Genomic DNA, 26,292 nt, shown 5'->3' on the forward strand with positions numbered 1-26,292 from the left:
GACTTAATAAGTACCATCCCAGGACATGTGGATATGGAGGAACAGAAAAGAAGTAAAGGGAAGCAGACATTACTCAGTATGATGGTGGGCAGTGAAGGGGAAAAAATGTGCTCCAGATGCTAAAATCACCTGGAGAGATGGAACAAAATGAGTTCTGGTATACAAAAGATAGTCATTATAATTATTTGGGGAATTTGGTACAAATGGATTCCAGGAACTTCCAAAGATAAGACATTAATAAAAATGACATTTTATTATTTTATTAATTAAAGCTCTTTGATGGAATCAAGTATAATCCTAGTTTGCATTTAAACCCACTATATCAACATGACTCACTACACCTTATACCAAGCCAACCCATAAGAAATTATTTACCATTCCCTCGAACAACTCACTCTCCACTGTGCTCATGAGATTTCCCAGCATTTATATGCTTTACCTTCATCTTACCTAACTCCGACTCATCCCTCAAAACTAGGCTCCACCATAATTTATTTCTAAAAGCCTTCTATGATCTTGAATTAGATGCCCCCTTTTATGTGTAAAATGTTCTGTACCCCTTGCTAAAGTAATTCTACTTCGAGCAACTTGTCCTAAAGAACTAGTAGGGGAGAAAGACAAAGATTAATGCTCGAAGTTCTCCATGCGGTGTTACTTATTTATAATTACCAATATATAAAAACACCTTGAAATAGCAAACAATTGGAAACATTTTTGTCCATTTAAAACTCATTCCTTTCTCCTCAGTCTTTTTGACATACTTAATAGCTGAAACATACAAGTCTCCAAGCAACCATATACTTCCTTGCCTCTGCCCTCCTCTGCCTTCCTTCCCCTTTTTATCACAGCCAACTCTTACATACTTTCAAACTCAGTTCAGATGCTGCCTCTTCTGGAAATGTCCTTTTCAACAAAGTTAGGTTAACTGTCCTTCTAACGGCTATCACAGAATACCATGTTTTACTGCAATACTTCTAAAACTGTACCAGAAAGGCCATTTACCTGATTGCCTCCTTCTCTCAGTGAGCTGCGAGAAAAAACTTTGTACTACCAGCAGAGTTTATTTGAAGATATTTTATTCCAGAAATGTTTAACTTGGTAATTGTTTACCAACCCTCCTGGAGAAAACAATTGGAATAAAGAGAAATACCCCACAGTAATAAAAGACTCACTTCGCCAGTAAATTACAACTTTTAAGCATTTATGTACCTACCATTATAGCTTCAAAATACATAATGCAAAAATCAACAGAACTACAAGGACAGATGGATATACCTATAATACTTGTAGTAAAGCCAACACAACTGTCCCTAAAAAAAATCAGTAATGATACAGCAGTTTTGAATAATGCAGTTTGCATATTTGACATAACAGGCATAGATAGAAAACTAGACCCACAAAGAATGCATATTCTTTTTAAGAATGCATAAGACATTAAAAAAATCATATGATGATAATAAAGCAGTTTAACAAATTTTTTTAAATTTGAGCTATATAGCATTTGTTTTCTGACCATAGTTCAACCAAAATTTACAATTCATAATAAAAAAAGTTTCAAAAATAAGTTTTATTAAAATAAAGATTTTTGCAATTATCAAAGAATATCATTAAGAAAGTAAAATGCAGCCAGGTGTGGTGGCTCATGCCTCCCAGCAATTTGGGAGGCCAAGGTGGGTGGATCACAAGGTCAAGAGATTGAGACCATCCTGGCCAACATGATGAAACTCCATCTCTACTAAAAATACAAAACATAGCTGGGCGTGGTGGCATGCACCTGTAATCTAGGAGGCTGAGGCAGGAGAATCAACAAGGAGGTTGCAGTGAGCCAAGATCATGCCACTGCATTCCAGCCTGGTGACAGAGTGAGATACTGTCTCAGAAATAAATAAATAAATAAATAAATGTAATAAAAAGAAAGATAGAAAGTAGAAAAGCAAGCCAGAGAATGGGAAAGGCATTTGTACTACATATAATCAACAAAAGAACAAACATTACATTCCAAAATATATAAATGACTTTAATAAATCAACACAAAACAGATACATTCATCATTTAAAAGAGAACAGCTATTTCACAAGATATTCTCAAATAAATAATAAATATATCCTATGCTCAATATAATAAATTTTATTATAAACAATATATAAAAATTAAGAATAAGATCTCAATGCATATCCAGTAGACTAGATTTACAATGTTTAATTAAGCATATATTTTTTATTTTATAAATATTTTTATATGTGTGTCATTTTCCACAATTAATAAAAATACATTGTGACTATGTTCCCAGAACACTCTTCAGTCCGTTTTGTTGATCAAAAGAGGGCAAACTGGCCAAAATTTTGAATATACTATTCAAAATGTACTATTCTGAATATACTATTTTCCAGGTGCTATTCACTGAATCAGAGTAAGAAATTGTATTTTTATATAATTTGTATTTTTATCTGAGTTAATTTAAATATTATGTTTGCACATGAAAGATCAAGAAACTACAACAAAAAAATTTTGTACATTTTTTTCATTGTCTTCAGAAGTGGGTTAAATGGTGATGACTTTGGAAGTTGAGCTTCTACCCAGAGCATAACTATTTTTCTCATGCCCTGTAATGGCCATTTTCTCCAGCCCAGAGCCTCTAGGACCTTTTTACTATCATATCCAAGGTGGTAAATAGCACTGACCCAAGTAACTTGCAGCACACTGCTTTTTCTGAATTAGCTTTTAATTTCCAGTGTACATTTGACCCACTTATTCCTGAAACACTTCTCCCCAATATAATTGATCACCTGAAAATAAATGTAGGGTAGAATGGGGCTTGCAGTCAGTAATATGAAAATTGGTTATAAAAATCAGTAGGCATTATCAAATGATAATGTCTAACCCCTCAGACAGGGATTTTATTCAGGCTGACAAATTTTAATTAACAATGAGACCTCTTAATTTTTCGATTAATGGAATATTAATATAAACATGAAAATATTTTATTCACTCACTACTTGCAAAATGTACAAAAATCCTTAAAACATCCTCCATAAGATTGAGCAAATTACTTCATTTCTTTAAGCTTCAGTTTCCTCAAAGGTAAAATAGGCAAATAATAGCATTCATTTTTTGTGAGAGTTAAATGATTTAGTCCATGTTAATAGCAAATGGCACAGTGCCTGTATATAATACATGTTTTTAAAAAATACTGGCTATTAGCAGTATTAATAATAGTAGTAAAAAAATAGTAGTAGTAACCATGGAGATATGACAAATTCAAAATTAGCCTTTAAATTTGAAATTTTTAAAAAATAAGGCAAGCGCTTCCTAGCAAGTAATATCTAATTCTTAAAGTGCTAGCTAGATACTAGACATTTAGAAGCAAAAATATTAACTGATCATTTATTTCAATGTCCAGCCCAAGGAACTTCAGAAAATACCAAGTTTATCTCAAATTGAAACAGTCCTATAAGTTTTCTAAGAAAACAAATTACTCATTCATTTATTCACTAGTTATCTTAAAATTATTTTGGTTTTCATGAAAATTAAATATTTATAAATTTATTATATAATTTTTTAATAATTAAATAAATCCCTAAGAAATGTTATATTACTATTACATGGATTCATGAGTTAAAAGTACAATTTAAGAAAGACTTATTTCAAAATTACTAAAATAGGAAAGATGATTCCTACAAATGCCTTTAGTAAAGGCTAACTGATATCCTAACAGGACAAAAGAATCTTTGTTTGTTTTAGTGTTTGGCTTTAAAAAATATATCAAAAATACACACACACACACACACACACACACACACACACACAAGGATTTAAGGATAATGTGATGTGAAAGAACTAGTATCTATCAGAAAATAAACAGATCTTTCTATTCTTAATATAATTTTAAAATAAGTTTTATTTAACTGTTGGCTACAAGCCTTATTAGGGACTCTCCAAGCACAGAAATGAGTTTTAGTGTTTTCTATACCTCTAAGGGGCAAAGTTTTACACTTTTGCTCCTATAGCTAAGTAAGTAACATCTTTAAAAGTCACATCCCTTTTATGTCACCTTTTTATTTTATCAAACAACCATTAGTTTGATTAGAGAACTGTCAGTCTAAGTAAACTCAACAAACCATCTATTTTACAGATATCTATGTACACTTATATTTTACACATTGCATGTGTGAGTATTTGTATCATTTTCTAATCATAGTTAAATTTGAAGGAGGACATATTTTTTCTAACTTAATATATTTTTATAGATGAACATCACAGGCAAGATTCAGGCTGCTCAATGGGCCTCACTACTGGGTATTGTGGCTTTAAGCTGGAGGATATGTTTTAATCTACACTTTTCTCGGGTTTGTCTCCTTCTTATTACTTAATCATCCAATGAGCCTTACAGAACTGTCAGTTTGAAAGGCAATAAACTGTGTATGGATTTTTCTTCTTCTTTAGGATTGAGAAAGTCCCAATCATGGAAGCAATGAAAGAAACTTCCATATACCTAGTACTTCATTTCCTGACAATCAAAGGCATGTGTTAATGACGACCTTAGGCTCCTGGCTACAAATGTGAGACAGGGCTGACAAACGCCCCTTCACTAGCCCTGAAAAACAATATGTGACAAGTTTTAGGATAAAAGCCTGAGTGCCTCGTATAATTACTAAGCAACTAGACAGTGCATCATGTGACCTGGTTGTGACAGGCCAAAGGAACAATGAACTGCTATGTCCCAGGATACCAATGGTTGGGGCATATTTTGTTGACTTACGGATCAAGGAGGGTTCTATTAAGCGCTAAATATACATCAGAATATTTGTTTCACAAATGCATTTGTACAATACAAATAAATTTTATAAAATTATATAAATTTATTATTTTATAGTATTTATTTATTTGTATTATTTTAATAATAATATACATGTATTATTATTGGCAATCCCTCTCTGAAGTCTTCCTGAAAAGTATTAAAAGACTATTTCTCATTTGCAGTTTTAAAAGTACAGGATTAGAACAGTTTTTTTTTAGTTGAATGTTTGGGTCAATAACAAGTTAACAGCATTGATATCTAAAACAACAAGGAACATGTTTGTTAAAGCATGGGAACAATGTCTCATATGAGGAGACACTGATGAAAGGGATGGGCTCAGACAGCTATTCATGGGCAAAACTTTTACATGTTTTAAAAAAACATTTAATTCATACAACAAACAAATGTTTATTGAACAAGCTTTGTTCAATAAACATTGAACAAATGTCCCCTTTTGAGTTGGGGACATTTTTAAGTCAGTTTTCCTGTTCTGATTGTTAAAATGAAAATACTTTGAATTTCTACAAGACATCGACTATTTAAATTTGTTTTTATACTTCCTTTGTTCCTTTCACATAGAGAATAAAGTTATTGTAGTCATTTAAACATTAACACCATCATTTCTTCCTCACAGATGTAGACATTTAAATACAAGGAGATAGAATGTTTACAAGAAAAAGGCAGTGAGCTGAAAGACGAACCTAAATACACCCATTCACTTATATATACATTATTAGTCATAACAGCATATTATCAGAATTCTACAATGTAGTAGATACTAGGGTTATAAAACATTTTGATGAAGTCTATCATTTAATGGAGATAAGATAGTCATTAAAACATGCTATTCATGTCATTACTGAATGCAGTAATGGCAACATGAATGAGTAGAATGGACCAAAAGAAAAGGTACACTGAAATCTACTGAATGGAGACAGGAGAAGCTTCATATTAGGTTGGTGCAGAAGTAATTGAAGTTTTTGCCATTAAATAGCAAAGGTAGTCCTTGGGCAAAGGCTTGAAGTATGATATTTAAGATAGCTAAAATAGCCACTTGTTCTGTTTTTTTCTCAGCTCTGAAACCTTAAAGCAAATTAATAATCTCTCTGGATTTCAGTTTCCTTACCAATACAATGAAACAGATGATTCAAACAATCACAAAGATTTGCAACATCACAATTATGAATCTACTACTGGGGAATGTTCCAGAAATTGTACAATGAGTTACTAAACTAAAATCATAATTCATGTCTCTGGAATTTCCATATTTATAAAGCTAATTTCTGTCTTGTTAAAGCCATATTCAAGAGACTATCAAGAAGTAGCAATTTTCAGCACAATTTAGACTCATTTTGTTCTTTAATGTTGTAGATAGCAACACTGCAAATCTTAAAATCCAGCCCATGAAACTCATGATGTTCACTATAAACTTACTACTATTCACTATTATCCAGCTACAGTGACTGTCTTTCTGCCTCACAACCACCACACAAATCACATTTCTCCCTCAGGACCTTTGCACTAGCTCTCCCTCCACCTGAAATGCTCTTGTTCAAATCTTCACAGATCTAGCCTCTTCTTGTCTCTATACACTGATGTCACATTGACTTGTCAGAAAGGTCTTACTAACTACCTAACACATGGTGGCCAACAACCAACCTGGACCTCTCATCAACTAATTTTCCTATTTAGTTTCTTTCAGTGAATGTATTGCCATCTAAACTTATCTTCCTCATTTATTTTACTAGTTAGTTGTCTGTTTTCCCCAACAAAATAATGCAAGCAGGAATTGGCCACTACTGAATATCCTGGCACTGAGTTGGCATTCAATGAAAGAGGGAGGTGGGGAGGAGGTAAAGGAAGAAGGGACAAATCTACAAAAGAAACTTTAGAAAATCACCACATGAGGGGAATTATTTTCTCCTTAGTATCTATTCAATTCATTTCATCATTCAAAATGAAATCAATTATTCATGAAAGCAATCCTACAAAGGCTTGATGCCATGACTCAATCTGGACGATTCATTTTCAACCTGAAATTCAGTATGTTCAATGACACCTCAGGCTATACTAAAACCAAAACATGAAGTTGTTAAAGAATAGATCAATGGTATTGAGCTTATTAAAAGTTACTGCTCCTGAAGCAGTAAGTGTTGTATTTTTGTTTGTTTTACATGAAAAGTAACAATTTGTGTCAAAACTACATTATCAGCCATTATAAAAAGCAAAAGCTGGAATAAGATGTCCAATTTTCTTTCCTATTTTTTTTTGCCATTTCCATTGTATCTCATATTACTGACCACTCCTCTTGTAAATTGCCTCCTTTGTTTCAAGATATTATTTTTGTGTCATTTCATTCTCTTTCTACCTATAAAACTGTTTCTTTTTTATTCCTGTTCCTGAACTCGGCTTCCTCTACCACCCTTCAAAGACTAGTGCTCCTGAAAATTTCAGCTTTGGTCATTTTTTTCTTCTCTATCCATAAAATCTGTTTGGTCAATTTTATTCACACCTTTAATTTAACATTTAAGCTGATGATCCTCAAATATGTATTTAGCGCAGACCTCTCTCATTGGTTTCTTTATTCATAAATCTACTTGCCCCCTAGATATTATCATTTACATCTTTCATTGAAATCTAAGCTTAAAGTTTATGAGTCCATGTACTTAAACCACTGTATAAAGTTTGCCATACAACCAACCTGGACCTCTCATCGACTAATTTTCCTATTTAGTTTCTTTCAGAGAATGTATTGCCATCTAAACTTATCTTCCTCATTTATTTTACTAGTTAGTTGTCTGTTTTCCCCAACAAATAATGCAAGCAGGAATTGTCCACTACTGAATAACTTGTTCACTGTTAAATATTCAACTGCCAGAAACAATGCCTGGCACTGAGTTGGCATTCAATGTTGGAACTCACATTGTTCAAGCACTTTAATAAATATTAACTCATTTAATTTTTTTAAAACTCTATTAAATATGTACTATTATTATTTCTACTTTTGAGATAAAGGGTACTGAGACACAGTTAGTTCACATAACTTGCCGAGGGCCACTCAACTAATGAATGATAGAAAGGGCACTCATTATTGGCACAATCATTGGCCCAGATCTCCCAACCCAAAACCTAGGATGTACCCCAAACAACTCCTCCTTGCCTCAGAGCAAAATGTTCACTACGTTCTAGTGATTTTTACCTCCTCAGTACTTCTCTAATTCATTCTTTCTTCTTTAACTCCTGTACCTTAGTTCACTCCCTTATGACTTCTTTCCTGAAACATCTCAGTAGGCTTCTCACTTTTCACTTTGTCCCTTTAAAGTTCATTCTTCTAGCACTAATTTTTCTAAGACCAAATTTAATTATGTCACTTCTTTGCTTAAAACTATCCAGTGACTACTCACTGCCTTCATAGGAAAATCCAAACTCCTTAGCCTAGTATATCAGGCTTCATCTACTACCACGATTCTATACAAAGCCTACAATCCAGACATTCCCATCCCCTATAGTTTCCTGAAGATATAATGCTCATGAAATAAGTACCAGTTCACATCTCTTCCTTTATCTTTAAGCTCCCTCTAGGTTGGAAGGCATGACCCTTCCAATCATGTTTTTACTCATTAGTCACACTATTTTATTGAGACACCTCTTGAAAGTTCAGGTTCATGATTTCTGTTTCTATATACCCGGTATCCCCCATGGTACTTGGTACACGGTAGATACTGAGTAAACACATTGTAAATGAAAGGCTGGACATACATGATGTGAAATACTTTAAACCTATCTCAAGCGTTTTATCAGACTAATGAGACAAGCACTGAACAAGGAATGAAATTGAGTTTGGCATTTGTGATGCAGCTGTGGCCCTCTAAGCAAAGCTTTGATCTTGAGCTGCCTTTCTAATTCTAGCATTCTATCATTCAACTCTATTAAAAGTCCATTGATACCTTTGCCAGCACCAGTTGCCTTAAAAGCAGGACGACTGGCCAGGTGCAGTGGCTCATGCCTATAATTTCAGCACTTTGGGAGGCTGAAGCAGGCAGATCACAAGGTCAAGAGTTTGAGCCCAGCCTGGCCAATGTGATGAAACACCATCTCCACTAAAAATACGAAAATTAGCCAGGCATGGTGGCAGGTGCCTGTAATCCCATCTACTCAGAAGGCTGAGGCAGGAGAATCACTTGAAACCAGAAGGTAGAGGTTGCAGTGAGCTGAGATCATACCACTGTACTCCAGTCTGGGAAACAAGAGCAAAACTCCATCTAAAAAAAAAAAAAGCAGGACCACCAAAAAATATAATTCCATAATGTTGGAACTTGAATCAAATGGCGTCAGATAGCAGACATACTCTGGCAGGACTCTGTGCCAATGTCTACATCTATTAAGTTTGTTCACTAACTAGTCTTATTATTTGTTTCATGTTGGAATATCTTTAGGGTGTGGTAAAATTGGACAGATGGGTTGAAAGTCTTCCTTCGGGCATAATACACATAGGATTGGGCAGATGGGTTCCAACATGCAACCTTTAAGCCCAGAACACATGGATGAAACAGGTAGAAAAAGAATACACCACTATCCAGTGATGGGTAAAAAATAGAATTGGGAATGGAGAAATTTTTTAATGAGATTTAAAATGTATAAAGTAAAACTGGAAAGTGGCACAGTGTCACTTCCCTTCAAAGGTACAAATTTTTCAGGCTGCAAGCTATGTATTATAGTAATGAGTGACCTTAGAAATCTAAATATAACTTGCTAAAAAAGAGACCAATCTTAGCAATAGAAGATATCAACTGGAAATAAGTTTTGCAACAACAACAGCAGGGCTCAGTTTTATTTAATGTCTCTCAATTAATTGGATGAGGATTTTATAGAATGCTAAAAGAATGGGCAAATGATAGTAATCTGCGAGGAAAAGACCAGACTTCAAGAGAATATCTCCAGTGCAGAAAGATGAACTGAAATAATTAAACGAAGAGATAGGTAAAAAGTAATGCCCTTAGATTCCCCCAAAACCCAAGGGAAAACAAAATAAGCCCAACACAACTGTACAATGTAGAGATATGTATTTGTGGCAGCACAAATAAAAAGAGCAGGAATTAGAGCCGACAGTGTAGTTGGCAGGACTAACGGCGTGACATGGCTGGAAAAAGAAGTCAGTTTAATATTTGGCTGTATTAACAGAAGAATCATATCTGTTCTGATAGCTGGAGGCTGACTGTGCTGGAGAGCTTCTGTTTATACCTCCATTTCCAAACTCTGTGCTTTTCCACCCTACCCAGTGCCCCAGGATGTGGCTGACCTATGTGTACTGAATCAATGAGCTCTCCTTTACTCTGACTTCCAGTCAGATGTGGCCAAATGGTAGCATAAGCAGAAGACAGTGAGGAAACAAAAGAGTGAGGTAAGAGTGTTTATTCCTGTAGTTCTCTCCTTGCACTGGTTGAATCCCAGCCACACAAAGAGCATGCCTCTGGGATTGTCTGACAACCATCTCTAGACATCCCTCTTCATCTCTGGGTTCCTGTAACATTCTTTTCTCAATCCCATATGGCAAGAGGTAGTAAGGATAGCTGGTTTTACTAGCCCTGGGGTATGCCTCATCCTATTTGGATCTTTGTGAATCATTCCTTTATTTAAATCCTTTCAAACTGTCCAAGGCATATGACAAATATTTTCTGTGGTCACCCTGGCTGATAAACATTTATTGAACGCCAAGCACTATCTACCAAGCACTTCCTATGAGCTGTTATGGCTAACATCCCTCTGAGGAAGATTCTATTGTTACCCTACATATGTTACAGATGAAGAAATGAAAGTGCCCAGAGGTTGACTTGCTTAAGGTCAAACAGCCAACAGGTGACCAAGGTAGATTTGGTCCCTCCACCATCTGACTTAGAGCCCATTCTGTTAACTGCTATACTCCTCTCACTCTGTTCAGAATAATCAGATCCCACCTGGGAATGGTTCTTTCTCCCTGGCTTTCAGAGGAATTAAACAAAACAAAGTTTTGTTTAGCGTCAATGCCAGCAAGAAGGAGGAAATCTCATAACTATGGGAAATGGGGTGTACAAATTTGTAAAATTTTTCTGAAAAGCAATTTGGCAGCATGTATTAAAAACCCTACAAAATGTTCTTATCCTTAGGCCCATTAATTTCATGTTTAGAAGTCCATCCTAAGGAAATTATGATATGAATAATGACTGAATTATTGAATGTTCATTGCAGAGTGAGTTACAAGGAAAAAAATCTGAAATAACTTAGATGCTTAACCATAGAAAAATGGCTACATTATTATACACGCATGTATATCTATATATTCCCATGTATTATATGATGTTGAAATGATTAAAGTTGGGCCTTTGAAATATAATGAGTTGGGGCAATTCTTGTATTGTGTATATAGGATCAAAAAAATCAAAGAATACACCCTACATTTCAAAATATACATGTGCATGTGTGTGTATATGTGTCAGAAAAAAATGATTTTGAGATAAAACACCAAAATATTAATTGTGGTTATATTTGCACTTGGAAATATGAGTGATCACTTCATTTCCACCATATAATTCTATTTGTATTTCTGCATTTCCAGTTTTATACCATAGATTAAAAAAATACTCAAAACAGCAGTAACTATGAACCATGGTTAAAATAATAAAAACTGTATGACCTAAAAAAGAAACGATTCAAGAAGATGTGAATGAAGTGCTATAGAATTAAAGGGAGTAGGCCGGGTGCGGTGGCTCGAGCCTGTAATCCCAGCTCTTTTGGAGGCCAAGGCGGGTGGATCATGAGGTCAAGAGATCGAAACCATCCTGGTCAACGTGGCGAAACACGTCTCTACTAAAGATACAAAAAATTAGCTGGGCACGGTGGCGCGTGCCTGTAATCCCAGCTACTCTGGAGGCTGAGGCAGGAGAATTGCCTGAACCCAGGAGGCGGAGGTTGCGGTGAGCCAAGATCGCACCATTGCACTCCAGCCTGGGTAACAAGAGCGAAACTCCGTCTCAAAAATAAGTAAGTAAGTAAGTAAGTAAGTAAGTAAATAAATAAATAAATAAATAAATAAATAAATAAATAAATAGAATTAAAGGGAGTATGGTACTTGTCCTGAATGGCTCAAGGGCAAGAACCTGAACCTACAGCAAATGGAGGAAGGTAGACTTTAGCTTAACAGAACAAAAATAATTCTAATAGAAGTTTAAACAGTGGGAACAGGTTACCTTGATTTTTTTTATCACTGGAGATATTCAAGAAAAGGATTGACCATATTTTTTTCAGAAATCTTCTTACAGTGGCTTAAGCTTTATGCAGGTAATTAGACCTAGAACTTTCTCCCAACCGAGATTCTAAAATTTTCATGCTACCTAACAATGATATCCAAATACTTCCTTACCACCACAGATATATTTATTTGGAATATGATATGATTTTTTTCTGGGAATTCTCTTTTAATCTTCTTCCTAGGGCCCAAGTAGAATGCCTTACTAAAATTCTTAAGTAGTTCCTTTGGAGACAGGGTACGTGTCTTTTCAGCATTTATACTTATTGCTTACAACAGTTCTAAGTATACAGTCTACCCATAACATTTTAGGTATTTTTATTTAAGTAAGCCAAATTTGGTTAATACACTACCCCAGATCATTCCATTCTGCTTGTCCTGGGGCCTCAACAACATGCTCCGCTCACCAGCAAGGGGAGCCTCATCTCCTAGCACCTACTGAGTCTCTGGTCCTTCCACTAGCTGCCCAGGGAGCCACAAAAATAACAAAGACAGAGGAGTTAATGGTGTGGAATGGACCAGGTGAGATGCTTCTCCTCACTTCCTGCCCTGTATTGTCCCAAGATACAGTGGTTCTTAAAAGGCTTCTCACAAGATACCCTATATAACCATGCACACCATGCTTCTTTGAGAAGCTATGGCTACCTTCTATTTGCTTTCTCTGCTTTTCCTCCTTATTTTTCTTTTCACTTCACTCTCACTTCTTTGGGATTATTTGTCCCAGTAAAGTACCAGCACAAAACTTTGCCTTCAAGTCTGTTTTCCCAGGAAATTATGTTAAGACAGTGATTGAAATTTTACTGTGAGTTAGTTGATCAGATGATATCAAATCCATCCTATGATATCTTCTGAAAGAGTGAGACAAAGGCATATTCTGACACACACACACACACACACACACAAACTAAAGGAAGAATTGATCTGTAGCCTGGAGGAGGTAAAAAAAATACCCTGGAATGAGCAGCAGCAGGCAGACTAGAAACAGAGCCTAATGACAGTGCACGGGCATGAGAGAATAACCAATACAAGCCACCTCTGGCCACGTGGAAAGCTTGCCAAAAAACTAACTTTACTGGTACGCTCACTACTGCTTTAGCCCTCCCAAAACTCTTAAGCAACATACTTGATGATACCATCTGTTTCCCAGAGCCTTTTCTCACAGAGTATAATTCCCAGCATGTTCACAATCTTTGTGCCTTTACTCACCAACTTTCAGCTCTCCACCTGCAATGACCATGCATGCCACACTCAGAACATTGCTTCTGTCCACAGGGAAGTCTAAGGTTCCCATCACATACAGCCCTTTGAAAAACGGAAGATCTGTATCCACAAGGACAGTTCTGTCTGTGGAAGAAAAAGAAATTGCTCAGATATGTCACAAAAACACAAATTACGTGTTTTATTCTGGGGTTCTCCCAACACTTTGGGAGCTATATACAGTGTTATCTAAACCAGGACAGATATAGCAACTGGAAGAGCAGATAGTCTGCCAAAGGCTAGGCCTTACTGAAGAGGAAAATAAGTCCTGATTAATAAATGCTGCCATTGCTTAACACGCCATGTTCATGGACAAAATGCACAGCATGTGCACCTCACAGCTGCCCCAAGTCTACTGCAGTGGAAACACACAGATCGAGTGAGCTTCCTGCGCTTTGTTCCTGTCTCTTCAATTTTGGCTCTAGTTTCAGGGATATACACAATAGTGGATATGAAATTGGCCTCTGAAGGCAGACTATTTGGATGTAAATATCAATTCTGCTACTTACTAGCTGTCTAGGCAAATAACTTTCTCTCTCTGTGCCTCAGTTACCTGTGGAATGGGAATAATACTAAAAATACCTGTTTTGTTCACAGGATTTTTTGTGAGGGTTAAATGAGTTAATAGATTGAAAATGCTTATACAATACTGGCAACCTATCTTTAATCCCCTAAATCCCATTTTGTAAGACAAAGTACATGGTGCATGTTTAATAAACGCTGGATATTATCATTATTTTTACTATTGTCCATTAGCTTGCCATGCTTATAGAGCTTACTGTACAATTCAAAATTATTGTATTATCCCTTCCATAAAAGCAGTTTTCATATAACTTCAGAATAAATAATTATAGATTTTACCTGAAATTTACTTCAGAGAAATATATAAATACAACATTCTTATTTAAAACAGTAAGTATTTCATGTATGCCAAAGCATTAAGTGTTACTTTCTGAAATTTAGCAGTCATTCAACACTAATTAATGATATCAAATAGATTTCTGCTTAACTTTCTAGTCCCACAGTCACCAACACACATAAAGATTTATAAGGAACTCTTTTGTTAACATAATCTCATTTCTCATTCTAGGAAACAATGCACCCTGCTCTTCTTAAGGACATGCCCAGGCAAATTAACTTGTAATGAGTTGTCTTTCCCAGCCCTTCCTTGCTTCCTTCATTATACGAACGGCCATGCCCTGCTGTGGCAGAGACTATAGGGTTGTAAACCAACCATTTCTCTCGTTTTCCTAAGTTCACAGTTAGACTACAGTTTCCACCTCCTTTGCAGGTAGATGAAGCCATATGACTGAGTTGTAGCCAATAAAATGTGGGAAAATTTAAAGTATGACATCTCTAGGCCTGGTCCATAAATTCTATATGCCTTTTCCCTCCCCTTTTCCCTCAGTTAGATGTAGAGCAGTGGTTCTGAAAGTATGGTCCTATCCCACCAGGATGCAAAGCAGCTATTCTCTCCTCACTGGCTCTACCACTTCCCCTAAGGAAACAACCTCTCTTTCATACTCCAGTGACACCCTGTACATACATCTATCAGAGTACTGAGACACATTATTCAAATATATGCATACATTATTGTAAGTGAGGGAGTAACTGTCACTGGGCTGGTCCTCAGTGTGATTATGACTTCCTCTCCCACTCTTCCTTAAGTGAAGAGACCATTCTTTTTCTTTTTAAGTCCCTGGTGCTTTTGCAATATTGAATATAAAGACATTAAATAAACGTTGCCCAGATTTGTTGAGTTTAATGCCCTATGTAACTTAAATTCAAAAGCTCACTGGTGACTGGTACAAAATGAATGATCAGGATAAATAGACAAAAACAAATATATATCTTAATCTCATCTCTTGCACTTTTCAAAACATTCAAATAAAAGAGTAAAGTACCTAGAGAATGTTCTAAATTTAGCATACATTTTATGGGTTTATGATTTTAAGAATTATTTGAAGCAAACATCTTTAAAAACAAGAAGTTTTTGCTTCTAATTTATTTACTTATTTTATTTTCATCTTTTATCTTAAATTCAGGGATGCATGACAGGATGTACAGGTTCGTTATCACAGTTAAAGTTGTGCCAGGGTGGTCTGCAGCACAGATCATCCTATCGTTTAGGTATTACGTCCAGCATCGATTAGCTATTCTTCCTGATCCTCTTCCTCCTCCCATCCCCTGGCCTCAAATAGACACCAGGGTGTGTTTTTCCCTGCCTTGTGTCCATGTGTTCTCATTGTTTAGCTCCAACTTACAAGTAAGAATATGCGGCACTTGGTTTTGTGTTTCTGCATCAGGTTGCTAAAGATAATGGCCTCCAGCTCCATCCATGTCCCTGCAAAGGACATGATCTCATTCCTTTTTATGGCTACATAGTATTCCATTATATCATATATCATATTTTCTTTATCCAGTCTATCATTGATGGGGATTTAGATTGATTCTTTGTTTTTGCTACTGTGAATAGCGGTCCAATGAACATATGTGTGCATGTGTCCTTACAATAGAATGATTTCTATTGTGAATAGTGGTCCAATGAACATATGTGTGCATGTGTCTTTACAACAGAATGATTTCTATTGCTTTGGGCATATACCCAGTAATGGGGTTGATGGGTCAAATGGTATTTCTGCCTCTAGGTCTTCGAGGAACTACCAAACTGTCTTCCACAATGGTTGAACTCATTTACTCCTACCGACAGTGTAAAAATATTCCTTTTTCTCCACAATCTTACTAGCATCTGTTGTTTTTTGACTTTTTAATAATAGCCATTCTGACTGGTATGGGATGATATCACATGTTTTTGCATTCCTCTAATAATTAGTGATATTAAGCTTTTTTTATATGTCTATTGGCTGCATGTGTGTCTTCTTTTGAGAGGTATCTGTTCATGTCCTTTGCCCACTTTTTAAAGGGGTTTTTTTTTTCTTGTAAATTTAAGTTTCTTAAAGATGCTGGATATTAGACCTTTGTCAGACACATAAATTGCAAAAATTTTCTCCCATTCTGTAGGTTGTCTAATTACCCTGCTGATAGTCTCTTTTGCTCTGCAGAAGCTCTTTAGTTTAATTATATCCCATTTGTCAATTTTTTTGCTTCTGTTGCAATTGCCTTTGGCATCCTCATCATGGAAATCTTCACCTGTGCCTATGTCCTGAATGGTTTTGGCAAGGTTTTCTTCCACTGTATTTATAGTTGTGGGCTTTACATTTAAGTCTTTATTCCATCTTGAGTTGATTTCTGTATATGGTTTAAGGAAGAGGCCTAGTTTCAATTTTCTGAATATGACTAGCCAGCTCTCCCAGCATCATTTATTAAAGAGGAAATTCTTTCCCCACTGCTTGTTTTGTGAGGTTTGTCAAAGATCAGATGACTGTAGCTGTGTGGGTGTATTTCTGTGTTCGCTTTCTGTTCCATTGGTCTATGTGTCTGTTATTGTACCAGTACCATGCTGTTTGGTTATACTGTTTGGCTACTGTAGCCCTGCAGTATAAAGTTGGGACATGTGATACCTCCAGTTTTTCTCTTTTTGCTTAGGATTGCCTTGGCTATTTGGGCTTTTCTGGTTTATAGGAATCTTAAAATAGTTTTTATGAATTCTGTGAAGAATCTTAATGGTAGTTTAAGAGGAATAGCAATGAATCTATAAATTGCTTTAGATGACACAACTATTTTTATGATATTGATTCTTCCTATCCATTAGCATGGAATATTTTTCCATTTATTTGTGTCATCTCTGATTTCTTTGAGCAGTGGTTTGTAGTTCTCCTCGAAGAGGTCCTTCACTTCCCTTGTTAGCAGTATTCATAGGTATTTTATTCTTCTTGTGGCAATTATAAATGGGAGTTCATTTGTGATTTGGCTCTTGGCTTGTTTATTGTTAGTGTATAAAAATGCTAGTGACTTTTGCACATTGATTTTGTATCCTGAGACTCTGCTGAAGTTGCTTATCAGCTTAAGAAGCTTTTGTGCTGAGACAATAGGGTTTTCAACCTATAGGATCACATCATCTGCGAACAAAGATAGTTAGACTTCCTCTCCTCCTATTTAAATATGCTTTATTTCCATCTCTTGCCTAATTGCCCTGGCCAGAACTTCCAATACTATGTTGAATATGAGTGGTGAGAGAGGGCATCCTTGTCTTATGACAGTTTTCAAGGGAAGTGCTTCTGGCTTTTGCCATTCAGTAGGATATTGCCCATGAGTCTGTCATATGTGGCTTTTATTATTTTGAGGTATATTCCTTCAATACATAGTTTTTGAGGGGTTTTAATTTAAATGTATCTTGAATTTATCAAAGATGTTTTCTGTATCTATTGAGATAATCATGTGATTTTTGTCTTTAGCTCTGTTTATGTGATGAATCATATTTACTGATTGGCATATATTGAACCAATCTTGCATCCCAAGGATGAAGCCTACTTGATCATGCTGGATAAGCTTTTTGATGTGCTGCTGGATTTAGCTTAACAGTATTTTGTTAAGGATTTTTGCATCAGTGTTCATTAAGAATATTGGCCCGAATTTTACTGTTTGTAATCTCTGCCAGGTTTTGGTTTAAGGATGATGCTGACCTCATAAAATAAGATAGGGAGGAGTCCTTCCATTTTAAGGAATAGTTTCAGTAGGAATAGTACCAGCTCTTCCTTGTAACTCTGGTAGAATTCAGCTGTGAATCCATCTGGTCCTAGGCTTTCTTTGATTGGTAGGCTTTTCATTACTGCCTCATTTTTAGAACTCATTATTGGTCTCTTTAGGGATTCAATTTCTTCCTGGTTCAGTCTTGGGAGGGTGTATGTATCCAGGTATTTATACATTTCTTCTAAATTTTCTACTTTATATGCAAGAGGTGTTCATAATATATTCTGATGGTTGTTTGTATTTCTCTGGGGTCAGTGGTTTATCCCCCGTGTTGTTTCTGATTGTGTTTTTTTAAATCTTCTCTCTTTTCTACTTTATTAATCTAGCTAGCAGTCTATTTAATTCGTTTTTAAAAAACTAGCTTCTACATTTGATTTTTTGAAGGCTTTTGATGCCTCTATGTCATTGTCCTTGGCTAGCTTTGAGGTTTGTTTGCTCAAGATTCTCTAGTTCTTTTAGTTGTAATGTTAGGTTGTTAATTTGAGATCTTTCTAGCTTTTAGATGTGGGCATTTAGTGCAGTAAATTTCCTTCTTAATGCTGCATTAGTTGTGTCCCAGATATTTTGGTACACTGTATCTTTGTTCTCATTAGCTTCAATTTGATTTCTGTTTCATTTCTGTCTTAATTTCATCATTAACCCAAGAATCATTCAGGAGAAGATCATTCATTTCCATGTTGTTTTGTGGTTTTGAATAGATTTTTTTTTTTTTTGACAGAGTCTCACTCTGTTGCCCAGGCTAGAGTGCAGTGGCATGATATCAGCTCACTGAAACTTCCACCTCCTGGGTTCAAGTGATTCCCCTGCCTCAGCCTCCCAAGTATCTGGGATTACAGGTGTCCTCTACCACACCTTGCTAATTTTTGCATTTTTAGTAGACATGAGGTTTCCCCATGTTGGCTAGGCTGGTCTTGAACTCCTGACTTCAGGTGATGCACCCACCTTGGCCTCCCAAAGTGCTGGGATTACAGGTGTGAGCCACTGTACCTGGCCTTGAGTAGATTTCTTTATCTTGAGTTCTAATTTGATTATGCTGTGGTCTGAGAGACTGTTATAATTTCCGTTTTTTGCATTTGCTGGCAGTGCTTTACTTCTAATTACATGATCAATTTTAAATTAAGAGCTATGTGGTGATGTGAAGAATGTATATCCTTTGTTTTGGGGTGGAGAGTTCTATAGCTATCTATCAGCCCCATTTAACCAGAGCTGAGTTCTAGTCCTGAATATCTTTGTTAATTTTCTGACCCAATTATCTGTCTAATATTGTCGGTGAGGTGTTAAAGTCTCACACTACTATCGTGTGGGTATCTAAGTCTCTTTGAAGGTCTCTAAGAGCTTGCTTTATGAATATGTGTGCTACAGTATTCAGTGTATATATACTTAGGATAGTTAGCTCTTCTTGTTGAATTGAACCCTTTACCATAATGTAATGACCTTCTTTGTCATTTTTTTATTTTTGTTGGTTTAAAGTCCATTTGTCAGAAACTAGGATTGCAACCCCTCCTTTTTTTCTGTTTTGCTTGGTAAATCTTTCTTTATTCCTTTATTTTGAAGCTATGTGTGTATCTGCATGTGAGTTATGTCTCTTGAAGACAGCATACTGATGGGTCTTAGTTCTTGATCCAGCTTTAAAAGACTCTGTGTCTTTTAATTGGGGCATTTCACCTATTTATATTTAATGCTAGTGTTGATATTACATGTATTTGATCCTTTCATCATGATGCTAGCTAGTTATTTTGCAGCCCTGTTTATGTGGTTGCTCCATAGTGTCACTGGTCTGTGTATTTCAGTGTGTTTTGTAGTGACTGGTAACAGTTTTTCTTTTTTTATAATTAGTACATCCTTCAGATCTTATAAGGCACCAAATTCCCTCAGCATTTGTCTATCTGGAAAGGATTTTATTTCTCTTTCACTTATGAAGCTTAACTTGGCCAGATATGAAATTCTAGGTTGGGGGCCAGGTGCAGTGACCCATGCCTGTAATCCCAGCACTTTGGAAGGCCAAGACAGGTGGATCACTTGAGATTAGGAGTTCAAGACCAGCCATGGCAAAACCCTATCTCTGCTAAAAATACAAAAAGTAGCCAGGCATGGTGATGCATACCTGTAATCCCAGCTACTTGGGAGGCTGAGGCACAAGAGTTGCTGTAACCCAGAGGTTGCAGTGAATGAAGATTGCACCACTACACTCCAGCCTGGGTGACAGAGCAAGAATTCATCTCAAAACATATAAATAAATAAATTAGACAAAAGAAAGAAAGAGAAAAGAAGAAGAAGAAAGGAAGGAAGGAAGGAGAAAGAAAGAAAGAAAGAAAGAAAGAAAGAAAGAAAGAAAGAAAGAAAGAAAGAAAGAAAGGAAGGAAGGAAGGAAGGAAGGAAGGAAGGAAGGAAGGAAGAAAGAGAAAGATGAAAAAGAGAAAGAGAAAAAAGAAAGAAAGAAAGAAGGAAGGGAAGAAAGAAAGAAAGAAAAAGAAAGAAAGAAAGAATTAATTCTGAGTTGGAATTTCTTTTAAGAATGTTGAATATTTGCCCCCAGTCTCTTCTGGCTTATACTGTTTCCATTGAGAGGTCTGCTGTTTGTCTGATGGGCTTCCCTTTGCATGTCACCTAGACTTTCTCTCTGGCTTCCTTTAACATGTTTTCTTTCATTTTGCCCTTGGAGGATTTCATTATTATATGTCTAGGGGATAATCTTCTCATGGAATATCTTACTGGGATTCTCTGCATTTCCTGAATTTGAATGTTGGCTTCTCTACCTGGGTTGGGGAAGTTTTCCTGGATGATATCCTAAAATATGTTTTCCAAATTGGTTTCATTTTCCTTGTCTCAAAACAAGAGTTTTATACAAATTGGTTTTTATCTGTCCCAACCTATAGCTCATTCAACCAATTTTTGGCTATTAAACCTGATTGTACAAAACAATAAAATTGGTGAAAGCATAAAAATGCTTTCTCTCATCCACAGAGTACTCACATATACACATAAAAGTATGATAGTAGGTGCTTTTAAATGTATTTCGCTGCTAAAATATAACAAGTACATAAAGTTTAAATTATACCCCTTTTAAAAGAAATGTCTCCTTTTAATTGCCCTACCAACCCCAAATGTACCGACAAATTTCCCATGAATTGCAGACAGACTATTATAACCACTTGAGAACAGGAACATAGCTGTTGTTCTCACTTTTATTTTCTTAAGACCTAGAATAATAATATTTAGCCATAATAGATGATCAACACCACACACACACACACACACACACACACACACATGTGTGCATACACATAAAATAACTTTCAGAGAAAAAGTATAGGATAAAGAAAAGAATAGAAACATTAGTCTTATTTCTTTTGGTGCCACACTTTTCAGATTCAAATTTCCCAGATTCATCTCTCCACTTTTTCTTTTTTCTTCCTTTCCTTTCCCATAATGTGACAAATCCTGATGGGTGATAGGAATTCAAAGATAACTGAGTTATGTTTCCAACCATCAGATGATGACAGGTGTATATATACAAATAAATAATGTAATATACTTGAAATGATGACATACTTTTTAATTATATGGAGGTCAACCCTGTTTTTATTTCCAGCTGCTTCCAACTGGAGTCTATCAATGTGTCTATCATAATGAAATTCTGCTAAAATAAAATAAGTACATGCCATATAGAGATTTTTATAAAGGAATTCTCCTTGTATCACAATAATAAAGATTTCAGCTGCTTGCATGAGCAAAAGAATTCACTCTAATATAGCCTTCAGAGCAGATCAGCTGCAGGTCTAAATTGACCAATCCTCAGCTACAATGACACTTGAAGAGGATTTCTCTTTTTTCCAGGAGTGGAAAGCTGGCACCTATGTGCCACATTGTCTAGACATAACATCATTCCCATAAAATTACTCAAAACATTTCAGAGCAATAACTCAGAAATATTTATACAACTCACTTAATAATATAAGTGATGGACCACCTTTAATTTAAGTGTGGTCCAGTGCTTTCCACTTTGTCCTGCCTTAGCCACAGATATTCCACCCTATTCTGCCAGTGACCAATCTATCCTACTTGAGAGAATGAGCAGTGGCATATGGAAGGAACCATCTGGAATTTCTGTTGCTCAATGGGTGGCTGATGGGGGAGCTGATCTGGAAAGAGGCTCCAAAAAAAATTAATGAGTTCCAGATGTAATTAAAGACTGCTTTTCCCCCCAAAGGGGCTCAGGACTAGCCACGGGGTGGTGCCTCTTGGTTCCGAATTATATCCCCTAACCACTTGTTCATCGATCAAGCACTAAACACCATCATCTTTATCCTAGTCTGTTTTGCAAGCAATGTTTTAGCTTTTTGGTCTTTTTCCCCCTGAAAGTGGTCTATTTTTACAATTAGAACACTAAGTCTTTTAAAATAATATTTGGAAAGTTAACAATAAGGAGAAATTTGGTGAATTTTTTCATGCACCAAATGCAACAACAACAAAAAAGACTCAGTGTTTTATTAGAAATAAATTAACTAGCGTCAAGACCAGAAAACCTGAGCCAGACTGAAAGACAGATGTCTCTGAAAGAGGGCTGGGGCTTCTTTTGTATCAAGAGCAATTTGACTACTGCAGTTACAAAGAATTCCATATAAGTTCAACACTAGGTTTCAACTCACTTTTTTTCCCAGCAAAGTTAGGGAATCAAGGTCACTATTGTGCAGCATTCCAAGGGTCTGACACTTGTCTAAATCCTGTAGAAATGAGATCAAGGGCAAAGGGCACAGATCCTGGGAATAATGATGAGGTCACATGAACAAGCATAATTTAGGGCAGGCAGACCCACTGCTTGTATGGTATTCACTGTATCAGGCCCCATAACTTAGGTGGTGAAGACAGTTTCCACTACAACCCTGCTATTGTCAAGAAAGCAGCCTATACTGACTTTGGACACAGCACAGACTTCTGAGGGAGAGCAATGGCATGGCAGGCAAAGCATGACATACAAGGACTATTTGTAGGCTTGTTATTTTCTTGTACCTTCCGTAATTAATGAATTTTTTTTTCTACATTCAGCCTTGGCCTCAATATTTCCTATCAAATATGTGAACCAAAGGGAAAGTAAATTTTAAAGACATTTGAATCACTATTTAATGATCTAATATTCCTTTTTAGAAAGAGAATATTTTTAGCTCCAAAGTGACTACTTTAAATATACATTTTACACAATGATTGGTGGTATTTTCTTTCTTTGGTGGTATTGTTTAACTTTGGGGGCATCTAACGATTTATCTAAACAGTCTATCATAATTTATAAAGATGAATGATAGATCCAAGAAAAGTATTCCTAAAATAGAATGAAAACTCTTATACATAAATGGTTCACAGGGATGTAAGATTAACATGATTGAAAATTAGTGTCAAGTAGACTAATTTACTGAGACGATGGTATCCAGTTCTCTAGAGTTTATTCTCTTGTAGAAGAAGCCAAACAACAATGTGCTAGAAGATAAGGATGTAGTCTTTCTATAACTAAACTCTTTTCAAAGAGTTGCTAGCCTTATAGTCTGCCTTTTTCATCAAATCCACACAGGTGGTTTCTTTATTCTACTCTGCCTAACATTTTTTTTTTCAAACTGGTCTTAAAAATAGGCAGAACAGGCAGTTTCAAAGTGCCAGAGGCACATGATTCAAGACTAAAAGCCTATTTCCTAACACCTTGAAGAAAAACCATCTGCTGGCCTGATTGTGTGTGTGTGTGTGTGTGTGTGTGTGTGTGTGTGTGTGTGTGTGTGTCAGAGAGAGAGAGAAACAGCAAAAGAACAGAGAGAGGAGAAAGAGAGAGAGAGAAAAGGGGATGAGACAGGAGGAGAGGAGAATAGCTCTTCTCACTCTCACCTCATAAGAAGAGTCTCATTTTAACTTTGGACAATAAATCCCCATCCCACTTCCCACAAACATTCTGTGTCTTTTTCAATCACATACAGACATGCATAATTCCCATAGTAGAATAAACATCTTAAATTATGATATTTTAATTGATCAATAAAATGCTTAACATACAATGTTTATTTCTTCCTCTAGTCTATACCATCTGTTCTTCAAAATTATTTTGAGTCTATTTAATAGGAAGGTTTTTAAGTAAAATTACCCACTGTATCAGATTAGTCCTCTGCATCCCAAATTCTGAAAGGAAAATACCAGAAGGTGCTGGTGTTTTCATAAAAATAGAAAAGAATCTGTGCCTTCTCTCATCTCAGGCTTTATTATTATTGTTTTAAATCTAGAGATGGTGCTATGCTGCTGTTCTCTTCATTAGACTTGAAAGAAATCAAAGTGGTTGACGTAACACTGCTATTTAAACCAAGGTCAATAGTGGTCACCTTGCTCAGATGGCTCAAGTCAAAAACAACAACAACAAAAATCAAACAACTAACAAAAAACCTAGACCTTGCAATCCCCAGAATACCTAAAAAGGAAAAATATGTATTTTGATGAACTTCAGGTCCAATGTTAAGCTACAGTTTAGATTTATCCACATACTTCTATTACCTCTATACATTGTTAATGAATTCCAGCATGAGGTTTGGAGATAAAATCCTTCTCCAATCATGTAGTGAATAATGCTTACTATGTGGAAAGGCATAAACTGGCAACTCTCAGATGATCCAGTTATTAAATGTTTACATGTTGCAGTGGATGTTAAAGCCAAACTAAGCACCAAAATTATTTTCCTATGTGGGTTTCTGTTCTGATTTGTTACCTTAAAAAGAATAATGAGATCAACTATTAGTAAATAAATATATTTTATACTTTCACCCTGAATAGAAAAATATGAAATCTATGAAATAAGCGATTCACTCTTAAATGGTGCTGTTTGGCAAAGGTCTAGCTATCAAACATTGTATCCAATAAGCTTATTTCTCCCCATCAGGTCTTTTTTGAAAATAAATCTTCTCTTTTTGTCTCTACCTGACACTAGACAGGGTAATGTGTCCAAAAAACTATGATATTCTTTGATTTTCCTCAGTGTTATTGACTCTTTTTTCTTAAGTTCTCAATTGTTTCTTCTGCAAGAAAAAAAACCCAAAAGATTATTAAAATCTTAAAAATAATATACATGTATCCTACTTGTTTTAGATATAAATATATATATGATTTCATAAATGCATAATTGATGTTTGAGAGACTTTAAAATATAGTGTCTAATATTTAGTAAATAATCTCTACTTTATATGTTAATATGTTGTACTAAAATTTATGTTTTCTGAGCAAACCAATCTATATGTGGTACTCCTTATACTTTATAAAGTACAAAATAGGGAGGGATCCAAGATGGCCAATTAGGAGCAGCTCACAATTGCAGCTCCCAGTGAAAGTGCAGAGGATGAGTGAATGCTGCATTTCCAGATGGATTTTTATTGCCCACAGACCAGGAGATTCCCAGGCAGAGGAGCCCCACAGGTCGCCAGCACAGTTGTTTTGGCTGAGGTGGCTGTTTTGCCAGCACCCCAGTACAGCGGTTCTCTGAACAAAATACAGGGGTCTGGGTGCCATTTTAGTGGGTGATTGGAGCTCCTGGGAGACAGAGTCACCCATTCAATTGATATACAAGGGGACTGAAACAGGGAGCCAGACCAGGAGATTCCCAGGCAAAAAAGTGCCACGAATCTCAGCACAGCTGTTTCAGCCAGTGCAGTGGCTTGCCACATGGGAAATCACACAGATCCCAGAGCCTTTTCAACAGGCGACTGGAACACCTGGGAGAGAATCAACCAGTCAACTTAAAAAAAAGGAGGGGGGCTATGAGGCAGGGAGCCAGGGGATCAGGCTAGGCTGGTCCCACCACCACAAAAAAACAGCAATCGGAAACATTCAGGATTGAGAGTTTCCCAGGAAGTACAGCTGAACCTGGGATGGTCCAGCTCTGTGGGGGAGGGGCGTCCACAATTACTGAGGCACTACACCACTACAGAGGTAGTTTGTCATTGCTGAGGCAGCCTGCCATTACAGAGAGAGTCTGCCATTATAGAGGGGGGCCGCATTGCCAACGCAGTTCTAACTATATCCATATAAACAGGACTGCAGGGAAGTTTACACAGCAGATGGTCTGAGCCCACAGCAGCTCAGCAAAGCCTCTGCAGGCAGACAGTGACTACACTGCCTCCTCGCTGGGCACGGCAGCCCTGAAAAAGGCAGCAGCACAACAGAAACTCATAAATAAAGCCTTAACTCCCTGGGACAGAGAAGCTGCGATTAAAAAAGGGGAGGGGATTTATTAGTTCTACTGCAGCAGACTTAAATGTACCTGCCCAGCAGCTCCAAATGAACAATA

At 36.3% G+C, this 26,292-nt stretch overlaps 1 protein-coding gene across 3 annotated transcripts in view; it reads right to left on the reverse strand.

Annotated features, from left to right (window-relative positions):
- Window positions 1–26,292, reverse strand: part of PKHD1 (PKHD1 ciliary IPT domain containing fibrocystin/polyductin) — a 515,189-nt gene that overhangs the window by 187,215 nt on the left and 301,682 nt on the right. For all 3 annotated transcript variants that reach the window (XM_035295877.3, XM_035295878.3, XM_078370699.1), the window contains one exon: window positions 13,287–13,424. In XM_035295877.3, coding sequence (XP_035151768.3) covers window positions 13,287–13,424 — 138 coding nt within the window. The remainder of the gene's footprint in view (window positions 1–13,286; window positions 13,425–26,292) is intronic.

The sequence above is a fragment of the Callithrix jacchus genome, chromosome 4 (genome assembly GCF_049354715.1).
Source record: "Callithrix jacchus isolate 240 chromosome 4, calJac240_pri, whole genome shotgun sequence".
NCBI lineage: Eukaryota > Metazoa > Chordata > Mammalia > Primates > Cebidae > Callithrix > Callithrix jacchus.